Source organism: Camellia sinensis, chromosome 3 (genome assembly GCF_055761805.1).
Source record: "Camellia sinensis isolate YWXY chromosome 3, ASM5576180v1, whole genome shotgun sequence".
Lineage (NCBI taxonomy): Eukaryota > Viridiplantae > Streptophyta > Magnoliopsida > Ericales > Theaceae > Camellia > Camellia sinensis.
In genome coordinates this window covers 35,340,471-35,359,603 of record NC_138963.1, presented here as the reverse complement: position 1 = coordinate 35,359,603, position 19,133 = coordinate 35,340,471, and the positions used below count along the sequence as shown (strand labels likewise).

The 19,133-nt window shown below is 40.3% G+C and overlaps 1 protein-coding gene across 1 annotated transcript; it reads right to left on the bottom strand.

The window, feature by feature from the left end:
• Positions 1 to 16,468: 16,468 nt before the first annotated feature.
• LOC114264004 (D-mannose binding lectin protein with Apple-like carbohydrate-binding domain-containing protein) lies at positions 16,469 to 18,866 on the bottom strand. Its single transcript, XM_082917461.1, has 2 exons — positions 18,584 to 18,866; positions 16,469 to 18,460 (listed from the first exon to the last, which is right to left on the bottom strand). Exon 2 carries the CDS (start codon positions 18,378 to 18,380, stop codon positions 16,887 to 16,889), a length of 1,494 nt encoding a protein of 497 aa, XP_082773587.1. The 5' UTR covers positions 18,381 to 18,460; positions 18,584 to 18,866; the 3' UTR covers positions 16,469 to 16,886.
• Between the last annotated feature and the right edge of the window lie 267 nt (positions 18,867 to 19,133).

The following is a 19,133-nucleotide window of genomic DNA, read 5'->3' as shown; positions in this document are numbered from 1 at the left end:
GTTTAGTCTAAAAAATTAAAAAAATATCATTTCAATTATTCGCGAAATTAAAAACTTGAGAAATTTGTACACAATTTTTTATTATTTCTTTTTTAGCAGGTGGCCCTCTTATGGGATGGTATAAGGTCTTCAATATATGCACTCGTTTGGCATAACTGGTTTTGGGATTAAAATGTTATTTTAGTTTATAAAAGATAAAATAGGTTAAAAAATTGGGGCTTTTTTTTTAAGGTCCCTAATATTATGATTTTATAGCATAAAGGGCACCAAATATTTTCATAATGTCTAAGGTCCCTCAACCTTGATCCAGAGAAATTTCAGTCAAGAGAAAATTCGTCCAGAGAAATTCTGGCCCAGAGAAATTTAAAATTTCTCTGGACCAAATTTCTCTGGAAAGTCTACAGCAATTCTGAATTTCTCAGAATTTCTCTGGCCCAATTCTTCCTACAATTTCTCAGCATTTCTCTAATGCATTGGCTGAGTCCAGAGAAATTTTGAATTTCTCTGGTCTAATTCTCTTCAAATTTCTCTGATTTGCAAATTTCTTTAGTTTTCTCCCAGAGAAATTTAAAATTTCTCTGGACTCCAAACCAGAGAAAAACAATGCACACACAAACACATTAAATAGAGAAAGAGAGAGAGGGTCAATCCAATCCTCAACCAATAGAGGATCAATCCAATCCTCAAACATCACATTAATGTTGCTTCTGTTAGATCCCCGAACGTAAATCAACCCAAATTTCAGGGTAAATCTGGATTTGTATTCTTATTTCTTGTGAAAACTAGAGAATTTCTCTGACATTCCCAGAATTTCTCTGGAGAGAAATTCTCTAGGAAGTCCAGAGAAATTCTGTAGATGGAATTTTCTTTGGAGAGAAATCCTCATCATGAGCAACTTCATCTTTTTCCTCTTGCTTAAAACAAAGCAAGTTCCAATTGAAGAGATACATTTTTTGTTTCAAAACCATTGGTTCTGGAAGACATATGTTGGAACTGATATTGATGAGAATCCCAGGCATGTGTGAATTCCCAAAAATGTTGTAGAAAATCGATGATTCATCAACAATTGTGTTACGAAATAACTTGTAGTTCGGTTAATATTCGGAAAAATACAGTGTTTTGTTTGAGCAAAATTTAAGCTTTGGAAAAATGTGAATTCTCCTCAAGTGATTTTCCAAATAACTTGGGGAATTGTGAAAATTGTAGAAATTGTTTGCAATATGGGATATTCTTGCTGATTACGGACCTGATTGTCATCATGAACAACTTTATCTTCATCCTTCTACATGTTTTCTTCACCACTACCCCAAACCATTTCTCTCTCTCTCTCTCTCTCTATATATATATATATATATATATTTACAACCTCATTGGAGCTCTGTTGAATCGTCTAATCTGCAGAGAGGCTGACTTTTATTTGGTGTGTGAAACGGAATCTGATTTGATTAATCTCCATCTATCAGCTTCATTGTGCCACAATTCCGATCAGAGACGATGCTTCTCCCCCTCTTCTTGGGGGCTTTCTGCTGCTGCTGTGACTGCGGCTCTAGGATTGGAGTAACAAAAGGACAATTCGAACCAGAATGAGAATGCTCGATCATACTCCCACCACACACCTCCTTCGACTCCATCTTCGCCGGTGTTAAACCCTAGCTTCCATTGATGAGTAACAGAATAGATAGAATACGATGAAGAGGAGAGAAAAAGAGCACGAGATCGTAGAGCCGCCCAATCAGATCACACCCACAATATATATATAGATCATAGAGCTCAATCGGCTGGAGAATGGAGAAGTTTAGAGAGAGAGAGACATGAGTTTTGATTTGGTAAGGTTAAATTTCTCTGTGATATGTTCAGGGATCTTAGACATCAAAAAATAATTTTGTGGACCTCTTCCATTATGAAAAGTGGAAGAGGGACCCTTCACTAATTTTCCCTAAAAAATTAATAAGATAAAATATTATATCTAAATCATAATCATTTTATTTTTTCTCTTAAAAAAGTCAAAAAACTTATCTCAAACAAGATTTTTTAATCCCAAGCTAAAATAGTCAAAAAAGTTAAAAAGTCAAAAACTAATCAACATCCCAAACAAACCCTATGAGCCTTCATTTAGGATGCGGGTTGATTTTTTGGCTTTTTAACTATTTTAGTTTAGGGCTAAAAAGCCTCGTTTGAGTTGATTTTTTGATTTTTTTGACTTTTATAAAAGAAAAAATAAAATTATTATTGGTTATATATGATATTTTGTCCTTTTAATTAAAATAATTAATATTTTATCCTATATGACTATTTTAGTCCAAACTATATATGGACCAGATCAAAGTACTCTTATATAAATTTGAGTGATAGAAATTCTTTGTTACACCATCACCACTAGAGAAATGTCTAATATGGAATGGTCTAATTTCTCTCTGCCAGATATCAAACCATCGTATATTTTTTGAAAAAACAAATTTGGATCTAAAGCAATTTTGCTTTTTCTTTTTCTTTTTTTCCAAAATAGGTATTTTGCTATGTTTAATTCTAGAAAAGTTACATAAAATTTGAAAAAACAATTCGTCCAAAATTGAACAATGTGTGCAAAATGATGGCCTTTTGAAGTTTGAACACCACAATTGCTAATTTTCTTCATACTTGCACTAAGCCTCCGTTTGGGAAGTGGGTTGGCTTTTTAGCTTTTTGACTTTTTTGGCTATTTTAGCCTGGGCTTAAAAGCTTGGTTTGGGAAGGGCTTTTTGGCTTTTTAACTTTTTTGAATTTTTTTGTGAGAGAAGAATGTAATGATTATGGATTGGATGTGATGTTTTGTTTATTATGGCTAAAATAGCCTATTTTATTTTTTGTAACTAAAATAGTCAAAAAAGCCTGCAAATCCACTTGCCAAACACAGGCTAAGAAACTTTTGTTGTTTAATAGTGAAATTTTGTTATACTTAGAGAAATTTTACCACCACCACTAGTGAAATTTTTAACCTATAATTTTTAGGAAATTTCATTGTTACTTAATAGAGAAATATCTATGTATTGAATAGAGAGATTTTACCACCAACACCAATAAAATTTCTAGCACGTATGTTTTTTGAAATTTAATTGTTTCTGCACGGAGAAATTTGCGACCACCACAACCAATAAAATTTTTAATAGACTTTTTTTTTTTTTTTTTTGATGAGTAGGGAAATTTCATCAATGTAAAACTTCTAATCCATTCTTCTTCTTCTTTTTATTTTTATTTTTTAATGTGAAAAAAATTTAAAAGTTATTGCAACTTGCAACAACACAAGATTAAGCAACCCAGTTGAAAGGAAGCTTATCCTTCAAATGACTTTAATCTGCTTTTGAAATTCAAATTTAAAATACTGCATTGACTTGATTCCAAATCTATTCATTTTCAATTCCATAAATTCACATACAACCTTAGAGTAGAATCTTAATAAATCAAAAACTGTGAATGGCTGGATTTCATTGTCCATTGTACTTCACTGTCTATATGATGCCTATAATGTTCATTATTTTCACATGAATTGACTATCTTTATTTTCACCAAGTGTGCATATCTCAAAAGTCAATCCTTAAAATTAAAATGGAAATTAACTAAAATATGAAATCCAACAATACACCAAGAAGAAATAAAATACAACCGCAATAATAGTGGAAAGATAAACACCACAAAGGATATCAAACTGATCTTCACAAGAGTTTAATCCACAACATTACACCACAAAATAGTCTTACACAACCACCAAGTCTTTTTTTTTTTTTTTGTCAAAGATAGAATGTTAGTGTACGAGCACGAAAATAATCTTTTCGTATAATCCTGTTGATTAAGTTTGCACTTCTCCAAACGTCGTCACTTTACTACCTGAAAACACAAACGTGAGCTAGCCGGCGGATGTATACTAAAAACCTCTCTAATGCCTAAGTCAGCAAATAGACAATAGACACAAAAGCTCTGTATATTCTAAAGTAAAAATTGTGATACCTGTACATAGGTCCTGTCATGAGCTTTTATAGATTCCACTTGGCACAATTCTAGTAAGACTCCAACTCTCCTCAGCAGAGTCCTCCTAAGAATCACACGCATCGGGATAATACATATCCTGATGACACCCTTCTCACTATCAACCCAAATGAGATGGCCCAAACCTCCTTACCTCGGCTCGATAGCAGCTCAACTGAGCTAGGAAGAACTTGCCCCACGCCAGACAGAACCAGGGCAGTCTTTAGCCGAGATAACCACTCTGAAACCCCGTACCATCATACCCCGATCCTGCTTTGATATAACCACCTCGATTGAAGCCTTGGGCCGAATACCCGTCCAGTCCATGACCGAGCTTAATCCATTCTCATTTCTACCCGCAACGCAGCCCAATGACCAAGAGTGAACCTAGCTCGGTCCATTCAATAGATGGCCTTAGCTTGGCCTTATTTAGACATAAATTGCTATCTCAATTGCCCCTTAATTCCATCTGCAGTGTATGATTAGGATTATTCTTCTCCAGCCGAGCTAGATGTACAAGCCTCTAACCAAGCTCAATATTTTCGGGCTCCCCATTCGCTCGGTCCAGAAATGTCTTGTCAGTTGCTTTACATGCCGTTCCACTACTCAAGCACGTCTGAAACGTTTATTTATTCCTCTAGACACGTTGCATGCCGCCACTAGTCAAGTACACCTATTACAGCCGTCTTTGTACCATGAAATTTGAACAGCCCGCCCATTTTCGCACATATACCAAAACCCATTTCTTGAACCAAAGCACGCTTACTGTTCATCTTCTCTCCTTTGCCTTTCTGAGTTCCACATCTGTATCCTAGCCCCAAAACAAGTAGCCATACCACCCGCTTCACTCGACCTTTTGCTAGTTGGATTCTGCCTTCAAGCTTTAAACCGATAAGTTGCTAATGCCTCTCTCTTTCTCTTTTTGGTGTTCCTTTTTTTTTTTAATTAATTTCCATGATTCTAGTACCTAATCCCCATATATGCATGCTATATACACTAGAGTATTGAGTTTTAAACCCAAAACCTGACACTCAAGCTTAAAAAACACACTAGTTGGATTTTAAATCAGTTTAAAACATGGTCCTTAATCCAAAATTGTGTTGTGACCGAACTAGGAATTTGTTTGCGAACCTTAGGCTTGTACTTGACTGAACTAGAAGTGAGCTATAACTTTGTGTATTAATCACCAACCATGCTACAAACTTTCAGTTGGCCCTGTTTTACAGGCAGTTGAACTGCCTGTAACCCAGATGCAGCCGAGCTAGGTTTTTTTTTACTTGTTGCCTATTTACTTAGCCCGGTCCAATTTATCTGGGTATAACACTTTTTCATTTCCACTTTGTAGACTTGACTAGGTTGGCCAGGCACACCCTTGCACTTTGCCCCTGGGCGATTTTGCTCAATCGAGCCATCCAAAGTCACACCAACGCCGAACTAGGCTGTCGTACTTATTTTTACAAAACAAACTTTAACTTTAATGAGTAAATACCGATTCCTGGTAGACTCGCCTGGGGCAATGGCCGAATTTTGAAGAGACTACCATATTCCTAATAGCGTCCACCTCTCCTTAGCCAAGCTAGACACCACACCCCGGGGCAAACCGGGCTTTGTCCCTTTTACAATGATATCAATTGTAGAAGCCGGGCTTCGGTTCCCTGTATAGCCCTTTATATGCAAGTTCTTAAGACAAACCAGATTGTGTCCAACCCGACTGTCCACAAACACTTATAGAATAATAAACGGTATCGTCGAGCTAAACCGCCGGCTCGGCCTCAGCCTCGGATTAGCCGAACTATTTCATCAATATTCACTCAGCCAAAATGACGACGGCTGGGTATACTACCTCAAAGTAAGAAGAGGCCGAGAAAAAATTATAAAAAAAAACACCCCAGACAAATATCTAAACGATGATGATTTCTTCTGAGTTTCTGGAAACTTTGAAGACCATAAAGCCCAAATACCGGGCTATAACATTAACTGGAACAAGGGAACAACTGGTAAGGACAGCTCGGTTCCTTCTTCTTGGTTATCAAAACAGCTCCCATACTAACCCTTATGTTCTTTATTCTTTGTTCTTTATACAGATTTGAACCACTTGAAATCGACTTTCGCCTACGCGAATCAAAACGCATTCTGAGCCGCACTACAATACCAGCATCGTGAGTGGACTGAGCTACTCGACACACAACCGACCTACCATTACAGCGGCAAGAGGAAGACCAGAGTGACCGACTTTCTTCTTGAACCTTCCCTCGAGCCAGATCTCACTGTTTCCCAAATTAACCTAATTCTCCTTACAGAAGAACAAGAAATGGCAAAAAGAAAGGCCGTACGAGCACTTATCACTAAGCAGACCTCCGGCGAAGTGCAAACCAAGCTAGAGCCATTCGGTCAACTGCATGAAGCAGTGGTCGCCCTTCCAACTACTAGGGCCACCACATCTCAGTCGAGCAAGCATGCATGTACCTTATTGACCGACCCGCAACGTCTGGTGAATGAGGAGGATACCGTGCTTCCTGAACCTGCGCTGCCGAGCCCAGAGTCCGCACACTCTGACTGAGTAAGCCCATCAAAATGGACACCCTCTATGACCTACAAGAACCATGCTGTAACCACCACAGATTCAGTGGTTGCTGACAAGGACCATATGCTCGCTTTTAACCTCTCCAAGAGTGTCTGTCTGCCACTAGACATGAAGCATCATGACCACCTAACCGAGCTCAAAGCTATTCGCTCAGCGACCAAGTCGATGGTGCTTGTAAGTTCTCCCATCTAGGTGTTTCCATATTAACCATCTGTTTGCTCAGTTTATCCTAACCGCTACCTTTCCTATCTACAGGCCCTGCAGAAAAACCACGTGGCCCACAAGCGTGTGCTTGAACTCCGCAAAACCGCTCGATCGACCGTAGTTGATGCAAATGCCAGGGCAGCCGAACTGAAGGAGGCCTAGCTAAAGTTGGCCAAGCTGGAATCCGAAAACAAGCGTCTGACTGAACTAGTCAACGTTGTGAAAACCAATAAAGAAAAAACCTAGCCGAGAAAAATGAATGCTACCTGCGTGAACTGGCAAAGTTGGAAAGAAAGAAGAATGCCAAGGTCGCCAAGCTGAAGAAGAAGATGGAAGACGCCAAAGACCGAGGCTTCAAAGAATGAGAGGTAACCTACGTCTTGCAGTGTGAAGCTGCCAAAGACATTTTCTTCAAATGCAGGTGGAAGGCTGTTGTTGTCAAGCTCGGTCAGGGGCCAGACACCGAGATCTTTCAAACCCTCCCCCTCACTTCATTCCAAGCTACATGACAAACTACGCCAACGCGGTCTAACAGAAGTTTCTTCAAGAGAGGGAAGAGGAGGAAGAATCCCCTGAACCGAATAATGCCTCACTTGCAAACACTGACCCCAGTCTCCAGCCTCTTCTACCAGCTCGGGTGGGTCCTCTCAGCCAACTAGTGCCAAGTACGGTTGAGGGGGTGGCTGTAACCGACCTAGTCTATGAAGTATCTACCGGAACCGGCCTACCGAGTGGCAAAGCCCGGGTTGATCTAGATGCTGATTCAGACGATCTTTTTGCCTGATTTTCTTCTATTCTTCACTTTCAACGAAAAAATGTAACCGGGCTACAAGCCCCTCCTCTTGTAATGGATTTCTAATGAATGAATCTTTTGTTTGCTTTTTGACATCTTTTTCTTCGGCCAATGTACTTTTTTCCTTTAGTGTACTATATTTATTTATTTTTTCAAGCATAGCTGGCCTAATTTGGCTCGGTCTTCCCTTATTCTGCCCACCTTTTGTGGCTGAGATAAACATCTCGGCTAGATGGCTGCTCCAGGATTTAGATGAGTGTTGGTCAAACCTGCCAACCTTCTTTAACATAGATCCTTATCTCAGTTGAAGAAAGAAAAGTGTTGGTCAAACCTGCCAACCTTCTTCAGTCTAGATCCTTATCTCGGCTGAAGAAAAAAAAAGTGTTGGTCAAACTTGCCAACCTTCTTCAGCCTAGATCATTATCTTGGCTGAAAAAAGAAAAATATTGGTCAAACCTGCCAACCTTCTTTAGCCTAGATCCTTATCTCGGCTGAAGAAAGAAAAGTGTTAGTCAAACCTACCAACCTTCTTCAACCTAGATCCTTATCTCGACTGAAGAAAGAAAAATGTTGGTCAAACCTGCCAACATTCTTCAGCCTAGATCCTTATCTCGGCTGAAGAAAGAAAAGTGTTGATCAAACCTACTAACTTTCTTGAGCCTAGATCTTTATCTTGGCTGAAGAAGAAAAATTTGTTAGTCAAACCTGCCAACTTCTTTGAGCCTAGATCTTTATCTCGGCTTCAGGGACAAGCTAAATGTTAGTCAAACCTGCCAACTTTCTTGAGCCTAGATCCTTATCTTGGCTGAAGAAAATAACTATGCTGGTCAAACCTCCAACCTTCTCGGTTGCCTCCAGTCAGTAACAAGTACAAACCATTTTTACAAACTTTGGGAAGGAATTTTGATAGAAAAAAGTCTACTTGTTTTACTGAAATAGAAAAATTACAAGTGTTTTTAAGAAAAAGCTAAAAATAAAATAGTTTGAGATTGGCCGTGTTCCATGGTCTAGGAACAGCCTTGCTATCCATATCTTCTAAGTGATATGCCCCTTTTCCTGCTAGACTAATCACTTTGTATGCTCCTTCCCAGTTGGGCCCTAACTTGTCATCTACCGGTACTAAAGTGTTTCCCATTACTTTTCGCAGTACCCAATCTTCAATCTTAAATTTTCTTGGATGCACTGTTTTGTTGTATTTTCTAGACAATTCTTGTTGATAAGAGACAATGTGCACTAATGCCCTTTCTCTTCTTTCTTCTGCTAGGCCGAGTTCGAGGTTTATGGCTTCACCATTCAAGTTTGGATCAAAATTCTCACTTCTAATAATGGGGAGGCCCACTTCCAATGGGATTACTGCCTCCATGCCATAGGCCAATGAAAAGGGTGTTTCTCCAGTTGATCACCAAGGTGTGGTACGGTAGGCCCATAAAACATAGGAAAGTTCCTCAGCCTACTTGTCTTTTGCTCTTTCCAACCTCTTCTTTAGACCGTCTAAGACTACTTTGTTGGAAACCTCAGCCTGGCCATTAGCTTGGGGGTACGCCGGTGTAGAGTTGTAGAATTTTATCTTGTATTCTTCGCAAAAGCCCCTAAAGATTTTGCCATCAAACTGAGTGCCGTTATCGGATATTAGAACCTTGGGTATTCCAAACCGAGTTATGATGTTCTACCAGACAAATTTCTTAACGTCTTTTTCTTTTATAGATGCGAGTGCTTCTATCTCTATCCATTTTGTAAAATAGCTCGTTACTGCGAGAAAGAACTTTCTGTTGCCAAGCGCAGTTGGGAGTGGTCCTATTATATCCAGGCCCCACATTGCAAAGGGTCATGGGCTAGTCAATGGTAGAAGCTCTCTGGCTGGTTGATGTATTTAGTGTGCGAACTTCTGACATTTCTCACATCTCTTGACATACTTCTCTGAATCTGCTTGTATATACGGCCATCAATATCCCTGTGAAATTGCTCTGTAGGCCAGCGATCTTCCCCCTTGGTGACTTCCGCAGACGCCTTCATGTATTTCGAACAAAAATGCCTCGACCTTACTGGGATGGACATACTTCAAGTAAGGTCCTATGAATGGAGAGAGCCAAAATCGCTGTGATTTTGCTCTAATTTTGTTGGCTTCTTTCTTTTCTTCAGATAAGATGCCATCTTTTAAAAATACTATGATGGGATCCATCCAGGAAGGACCTAGCTCGGCACAACATGCTTCAGCTGTTTCGGGTTCTTCAATACTTGGTCTGGGTAGGAATTCAATCAACAATGGGTGTGGGATAAATGTATCTGCCATTGACGCAAAATCGGCCAGCTCATCTGCTTTACTATTTTCCTCCCGACTGATTTGCTCTATTCGGACTACTTCAAACTTTATGATCTCCTTTCTGACCAAGTCTTGGTACTTAGCCATCCTATCATCCTTCGCCTCGTAGTCGCCTGAAATCTAGTTAACTGCCAGCTGGGAGTCACTGTATACCATCAGCTCGGTGGCCTTCACACAAAGTACTGATTTTAAGCCTGCTAGCAATGCTTCATACTCCGCCTCATTGTTCGATGTTGGGAAGCCAAGGTTGCCTGCCTATTCAATTGTTAGGCCATCCAGTGAGATGAAGACTATGCCAAGTCATGCACCGTGCCTGTTGGATGCTCCATCCACGAAGAGTTTCCACATCTCTCTGACGAATAGCTTCCAGCAAGTGGAGGGATCGGATGATGTCTTGGGATCAGGGGTGGTGCTGATGCTGATGTCTTCTTCCAGGTTAATATCTGTCGTTGGTCTTTGATCCTTACTGTCGGACTGTCTCAAGACTTTGTTTTTGGGTGAGTCTTTGCTGGTAGTGCTGCGGTTTGTTCCCTCTTCCCTTTCTGTAGGCCTGAATGGCTTACTACGCAATTGGGCGTCCTGCTTTGGGGGCTGCACTATTCCTGTAGCACTTCTCTCCCTTCTTTCGATTGCCTCGGTCAAGTCAATCGGGTAAATATGATGACTTCCTGGTGTGAACTTGGCTACGAAGTCTGCCAAAGCTTGGGCCTTTATTGCAGTTCTTGGTTAAAACTTAACGTTGAACTGCCCCAACTCCACTGCCCAGTTCAAAATTCGTCCAGAAAAATCCGCCCTCTCAAACAAGGCTTTTAAGGGGGAGGCCGTTAAGACAATTACGGTTTGGGCATAGAAGTAGTGTGACAATTTTCTTAAGGCCATCATCAAAGCTAAGGCCAGCTTTTCCAATGGCAGGTATCTTGTTTCAGTGCCCAACATTGTCTTGCTCACGTAAAAGATAGGCAAGTGTTATATTCCCTCAGCTCTCACCAACACTGCGCTAATTGCATGTTGGGATACTGCTAGGTATAAAAAGAGCTCCTCTCCTGGTACTAGAGTCACCAATAACGGATGAGAGGTCATGTAGTCTTTCAAGCTTTCCAGAGCGCGGTCGCACTCATCATCCCACTCAAACTTGGCCTTTAGTGCTTAGAAGAACGGTCAACACCTGTCTGACGACCGATTTATAAATCGGTTTAGTGTGGCTGCTAGGCCAGTGAGATCTTGTACCTCCTTGATCGTGTTAGGCCTCTCCAGATCTTGGATGGCTTTGATCTGAGAGGGATCTGCTTCTATACCCCGGTTGGTCACTAGAAAGCCTAGGAATTTGCCTGAACCTACGCTGAATGCGCATTTAGATGCGTTCAGACGCAACTTATGGGACTTCAAAATTTGGAACATTTCCTCTAGGTCTCTAAGATAGTCCCTTTCATCTCTGCTTTTGACCAACATATCATTTATTGAAGCCTCCATTGTTCTGCCTAACAATGGTTCAAACATTTTAATGATCATCCGTTGGAATGTAGCCCCTGCATTTTTTAGGCCAAAGGGCATGACCTTGTAGCAATATAGTCATCTGGGTATTGTAAACAATGTGATCTCTTGATCGGGTTCATACATAGCGATCTGATGGTAACCGCGATACACATCAAGAAAGCTAAGTCGGTTATACCCTACTGTCAGGTCCACCAGTTGGTCTATTCGTGGTAAAGGAAAGTTGTTATATTTTGGGCATACTTTGTTAACTGTTTTGTAGTCCACGCAAACGTGCCATTTGCCATTCTTTTTTGGCACCACTACAGTGTTGGAAATCCACCTAGGATAGTGTACTTCTTTGATTGCTCCTCTCTCCAGCAAGTTTCCCACTTCCTCTGCCACTATCTCTGCATGGTGGAGTGCCGATCGGCGAGTTCGTTGTATAATTGGTCTAGTAGTTAGATGGACATTAAGTTGATGGCAGATGAAATTAGGGTCAATGCCAGGCATGTCATACGGCGTCCAAGCGAACACTTTGATGTTAGAGGTTAAAAATTCCATAACCTCTATTCTCTCAGTGCTCGACAGAGACGAGCTGAGCAAAAATAATTTTTCTGGGTTCTTTTCATCTATTCTTACCACCATCAAGTCTTCCACTGTCTTCTGTTCGGCTGTTTTGCCGACGTCTGTAAACAATTCGTTGATTTCTGGCTCTTCTACCATCTGTACAAATCCTTTTGCAGCCCGGCTGCCATTTACTATGACAAAGCACTGTTTTGACATGATTTAGTCCCCTAAGACTTCTTTAATCACTCTGATTTCGTTAGGGAACCGTAACATTTGATGGTAGGTTGATGCTACTGATCGCATGGTGTGCAACCATGCTCTTCGCAAGATTATGTTGTAAGTGGAAGAGATTTTTAATACCCAAAATTGCACCTGTTTCCTCATCATTCCTGCTTTGACTGGTAAAATTATTTTGCCCACCGGCCATTCAGGCATTGAGTTGAAGCCGACTAAAGGAGATATTACGGGTGCCAAGTCTCTGTCCTTCAATTTCAGTTATTTGAAGGTCTCGTAGTATATTATCTCGCAAGAGCTCCCTTGGTCAATTAGGATTCGCTTGATGTCGAAGTTCTTGACGCGCAAAGTGACCACCAGTGCGTCGTTGTGAGGGCATTGTAACCTTGCCAAGTCTTTGTCAAAAAAGGAGATGACGTTTGTTGCCTCCGTTTTTCCCCTTTTGACGTTAGATTGTGCACTTAGTACCTCTCTCAAGTGCTCAGCTTTTTGATCATCCCTCTGAGCTCACATACCCGCTCAGGTTCGACGATCTCATGTATCACGTTAATTATGCCTTGGGGTGGACCGTCGACTGGCATCCTATTTGGCTTGTTGTGATCCTAGGAAGTCCGCTGTGTTCCCCCCTCTATATACTAGTCCAAGTGACTAGCGGCCACTAACTCCTCCAGATGTTGCCTCAACGATGTACAATTTTTAGTTCGGTGCCCCTTTTTATCATGGAAGGTGCAACGGTACCTATCATCGTAGCCCCTTTGTGCTTCTCCCAACTTGGCTAGGTACTGAACGAAGGGTTCATTGCATAAAAATCCGATAGATAGCTTTGTTGAATACCGTGGTAATGGCAGTGTGGACTTTCAACTTCCTTGCTTGGAGGTCCTCTCTTTTGGCTCGTCTGCCTCGCCCATTCTTGCTTGGTTGTTCTACCGTGTTGTTTTTTGTATGTTAGACCCAGGTCACCAAGGCTGAAAGGAAACAAAATACACATTAGGGCCTTGTTTCATCGATACGTGGCCATAACCTGGCAAAAGTGGCTTAAGTGCATGTAGGGGTCTAACTTCCCCTCATAAGTAGTGAATTTGGACTGGTGGAAGCTTGAGAATAACGATGCGTTCTCAATTGCCAGAACGAATGGTGAGCTCTGCAACCTTGCTAACACTTTATCTACTAGTTCGTAAGTAAGGCGTGATATTGGCATCCCTACCTCGACACTTTCATGTGTCTTAGGAGCCAATCGTTGTAGAGCTGAAACTCTACGAGGGCCGCGAGCCTGGGTGACCTCATTAAATCAGGCCCTCTCCTCTAGCACTGTACGCAGGTCTGCTGACCCAGGCAACTCTGTATGCCTGGATGTCGTTTGGTGCGTATGCGAAGGCCGATAACTGTTTCCTTCTATATAAGACCTTTCAATCCTCGTTCTCTCAGACCTAGAGTAACGAGTCCTAGAAGTCCTTGATTATGTATCGCCTGTCCTGAGGTTTCTACTTTCAGCTTGTGATGGTGTGACCTGTCTGTCATGATTTTTTGAGTGGTAAGAGCGTGTGTTACCTTTGCGCCTCTCTTCCGTTGCTATCCATTTGCCCTTTATCTAGCGCTTCATTATCTCCATGTTTGCCGCCATCCTCCGTATCAATTCGTCCTGCTCCCTTACCTGATCTTCTAGAACCTGAGGATCCAACCTTCACCTCTACCTTACAGGGCTTTGGGAGCGACGAGGACTGGAGCCCGTCTTTCATGGGTATCCCTCCGCAGGTTCCGTCGCTGGGGATCTAACTCTGCCATGGGCGGGATAAAAGGTAAGTTTCGCGCCTTCTGCCCCTCTCGGGGTTTGCCCATCAATGACAAAGTGTGGCAAGTCTTCATTGTACGTCATTGAAATCAGTTGAAAGGAAACTTAATCAAGAGGTTTGTTCTTTATGATTGCAATTCCCACAGACGATGCCAATTATACGAGCACGAAAATAATCTTCTTATATAATCCTATTGATCAAGCTTGCACTCCTCCAAACGTCATTACTTTGTTGCCTGAAAACACAAACGTGAGCTAGCCGACGGGTTTGTGCCGGAAACCTCTCAAATGCCTAAGTCAGTAAATAGACAATAGACACAAAAACTCTGTATATTCTAGAGTAAAAATTGTGATACCTGAACATACGTCATGTCATGAGCTTTTATAGATTCCACTTGGCAGAATCCTAATAGGACTCAAACTCTCCTCAGCAGAGTCCTCCTAGGAATCATACTCATCGGGATAATACCTATCCTGATGACACCCTTCTTACTATTTACCCAAATGAGATGGCCCAAACCTCCTTACCTCAGCTCGGTAGCAGCTCAACCGAGCTAGGAAGGCCTTGCCCCACGCCAGATAGAACCAGGGCAGTCTTTAGCCGAGATAACCACTTCGGAACCCCGCACCATTGTACCCTGGTCCTGCTTTGATATAGCCACCTCGGTTCAAGCCTTGGGTCGAATACCCATCCAGTCCACGACCGAGCTTAATCCATTCTCATTTCCGCCTACAGCGCGACCCAATGACCAAAAGTGAACCTAGCTCGGTCCATTCAATAAATGGCCTTAGCTTGGCCTTATTTAGACATAAATTTCTCTCTCAGTTAGTATTTTAGTAAAGTTCTGTTACAACTTAAAGGGATTGCCACTGATCCATCAACCTGGATTCCAGACTTTTCACTTACTATATCCTAAGACGTGGTTACATGCCACTTGACCATAAGAGTCTCGGCACACTACCACTAAGTCAAAGACTCTAATTAGTTGTACACATTTCATGATACCAAATATCATGACAAGATTGTTAAATTAACCACTATCACATTACACATTGACATATAACTCTTCAAGGTAATGGTTCTTTTAATTTAATTCTTATGTCAATTTGATTTTATAATTTTATTTGTATGACTTTAGTTAGGGGTGTGCGCAGTGCGGTTCGGGCGATTTGAGAATAAAATTACAAATCGAATGGCAGGTTAGCGGATTAGCAGATTGACAAAATGCAGTTTGGGTGGTTTTTGGCAGATTTGCGGATTGAAGAATATTTTAACTAATTATCATACATTTTCATAATATAAAAAATTAATTTGTATAATATTTTTTAGATATATAACACAAAATAATTTTACATAATATGCTTCATATATATAACTATTAATTTGTAATAAACTTCATATCTTAAATATCTCGCACACTCATTTTTACATTGATATTTTATTGGAGGTTAAGAAATATATATGTATTAACTATAGCGAAGCGGAGTGGTTCGGTTGGCGGATTATAAATTTTAAAGTTTAAACCGCGGTTAGCGATTAGAGCGGTACGGATTAATGCGGATCAGTGCGGTTTTAGCGGATTAGGCGGTATTTTACACAGCCCTAATTTTAGCCACCTAATTTTATACATTGTATTAATTTAGTTCAATTAATAATATACATTAAAAAAATTAGATAAAATAAAAGCAAAATGTTTCATTTTTTAAAAGGAATTGAATCATTTTAATTGAATGCTAATCCTACAGTCACTTTGAGAAGGGTAATGAATTATTTTTGCATTTTATTTCAATTTAATTTTAAATTGACATTAAAATTGGATTCAATTAACACAAAATAAAAAGAGAAAAAAAATCAAGAATAAAATTGATACAATTTAAATTATGGAGATTAAGTCAACATAATATAAAAGCTAAACTACAAGATGGATGTAATTTGTCTTAAAAATGACAAAAAAAAATTATAGTAACATATACTCTCCGAAGCAAATATAAGGCAAGTTTTGTACAACTTATTTTAAGCTAAAGTCTCGTTTGAGAACATGCTAATTTAATAATTTTTTAATTATTTGACTAAAATATGAATTAAAAAAAACTAGTATGTTTGGAATGATTTTTTTAACTTTTTACGAAAAGATGTGCAAAAAATAGAAAATTTTTTTTTTTTTTGACTTTTTAGTATGAATTGTTGGTTTTTGGACTTTTTTAATAACTTTTTGACTTTTTAACTAAACCAGCTGCTTCCCAAACGAGGCCTAAGACCTTATTTGTCATAATCTAAAAAATTTAAAAAGTCAAAAAATCACTATCCTATTTAAGTCACATCACCTCTCTATCACATCACTTTAAACTCAACCCATACCTAATTCATATTTTATAAAAAGTTAAAAAAATACACTTATTTAGATCATTCCCAACAACCCCTAAAAACTCATAATTAAAAAGTAAAAATTAAAAAATACCATTACCTCAATTTAATGGAGAAAAGCTATAAACAATCTCCATAAGTTGCCCCAAATCAAAGCCATATATCTACTATTTGAAATTTGCACCAAAAAATAAAATAAAATAAGTTTGGCATGATTGAAAAAAGACAAAAAGTCAAAAAGTCACTATCCTATTTAAGTCACATCATCTTATTTAAATCACATCACCTCTCTAACACATCACTTCAAACCCAACCTAAACTCAACCCATATTTCATAAAAAATCAAAAAATACACTTATTTAGTCTTCCCAAACTAGGCCAAAGCCTAGTCTGCATGTTGCGTCATCCACGTTTGCATGTCTTCATGTGTTTGGCAAGTGAAAAAAAACAGAGCATCTCCAAACAAGGCCTTAATCCCCGCAAGAACCATGCAAGTTGATTATGAATCAGTGATAAGACAAAAATGCCCTCAACCCACAAAAAATGTCATCCCTTGCGTCACTTTTCACAAAGCTCAATTGACCGAAAACTAGCAGACCCCAGGTTCTTGTATGGTCCCACACCCACTTCACCATCTTCCTCCACGTACCCCTTAACCCCTCTCTTCCTCTTCCAAACCCTAAAAATCCCAAGCCCAACCACCATTCCAAATACCAAAACTGCCCCACACAACACTCCAATCCCAACCCCATACCCCACTACCCTATCCTTCTTCCCTACACCTTCCCTCACCTTAAAATACCCCACCTTGGTCTCATCCCCAATACCCACCAAACTCTGTATGGGGTAATCTATCATGTAGCAGAACCCAGATGAGTTACTGTACACCACACCCCAACATGTGCAATTCACTTCACACGCCCTCTCACATTGGAGCTCCGAACCCATTTTCTCATATCCCATCAGCTCTTTAAATGGTAATTCCACACCATTTCTTCTCAAAACCCAATACTTGTCATCACCATTTGTGCCACAAAAGTCCCCGGAGTTGTTCTCCTGCGGGTCACACCCGCCAGAGCTGTGGTCGGTCCGGTTATTCATGCAAGAACAACCCTTACCCGGTTGGCAGAGACCATACGACCCGCAAGAACTGGGTAACTCACATGGGTCGGATATTGCCTGGTAGTCCAAGACCCAACTTGACCCGGTCCAGAAATACCCTTTTAGATTCCCGTCCGGTTCGATCCGGACCCGTCTGATTCCGGATCCTCTCTGTTGAAAGGTGCTGAAAGATTGCACGTCGACGGGAACCAACCCGTTTTGGTACATACCCAGAAACCCGTCCGAACTGAGCACCATGTAAATGGGTCCTTGGCCTTCAATTACGTCTGCCTTGGCCTCTAATGCCTTGTGCTTCAAATAAATCTGGTTGGAGTCGGATCCTGGGTTGAACCGGGCATACAACCCGACAAAATCGGATCCTAACATCATATAATAAAGCCCATTTGAAGAAACTAAAGACATGGCACTTGTGAAATTTTGATTCTCCACAAGGGTATCTGAGGGAAATTGGAAACTTTGCCAGAGAATGGAATGAGACTGATCGAGCTTTTCTATTTGGAGATTAGAGGTATTTGATATCCAAACCCGATCCCCATCGGTTTGAGTTGACCAAAACACCCCCGAATGGGAATCAGAAATAACAAGACTGCCATTGAAGAAGAGCCGAGTCGGGCCGGACCATTTCGGCAACCGGGTCATGTTGGCGACCCAAAGTTGTTCGGAGGATGGAACGTGGATGACTGAAAGAGCTAGTTGAGTCTGTTTGACTCGGATGAAACCCAGTGAGTAGTTGCCAGTGGAATCGCTGAGCAGAGCTTGAAAAGAAGAGACTGATGGGTCTGGAGTGGATGTGAAGCCTCTGAGAAGCTCTTGTGTGGCGGCGGCGGTGGTGGAGAACAGAATGAAGAGGATGGTGGTGATGGTGTAGAGGAGCTGAGTCAAACCAAAACGAGTCACCGAGTTGATGGGTTGGATGGCATGTCTCTCCATGTTGGACTCGGTTCAGGCAAATTATTCAGTAAGATATGATTTGACGTTTGAGACGTGGCTTCAGTAAATGAAGTCGGTTCCTCATGAACTCCGTTAGCAAGGATGTATTTTGGAGCACTCTCAAAATTTATAAAAATTATATATATATATATATATATATCTATTAATAATTAGTAAGATAATTTTAAGAGATAAGAAATTACATGTGCTTTTGCGCTTCAAATTTTGAATCTTGAATCCGTCTTTCGTGTTAGTTAGACGCGGGTCCTTCTCCCGCCAAGTAGTTAGTCTGCTCACTCGAGAAGAAAGCCTTACACTTACTCTCTTTTAATTCCGACGTAGCTCGGTGGAGTCAAGGGGTTATAGGGTGAAAAAATGTGTGGAGAGGTGTTCCATGCATATGAGTGTAGATATATATGTTGTATATATACACATATAGTACACTTTCCTCATTTGCTATAAGGCAGGATGGACCAAAATAAAATAGTTTTAAACTAGCGTATTATACGACAAATATAGGGTTGTTTTGAAATGTGAGTTGATTTTTTAGTTTTTTTTTTAGTTATTAATTTATGAAAAATGTTTGGGACCTCTAATTTAGAGGTAGTGGTAGTGGATCTCACTCACTGCCACTGTCAGTCATGTGTCTTGATTTTTTTATTTTTTATTTTTTTTCCCTTTTCCACCTCATTAAAGGTGTGTTTTTAGAGATGTCTAGCATTGTTGTTAATTTATAGTTAAAAAGTCTCTTTT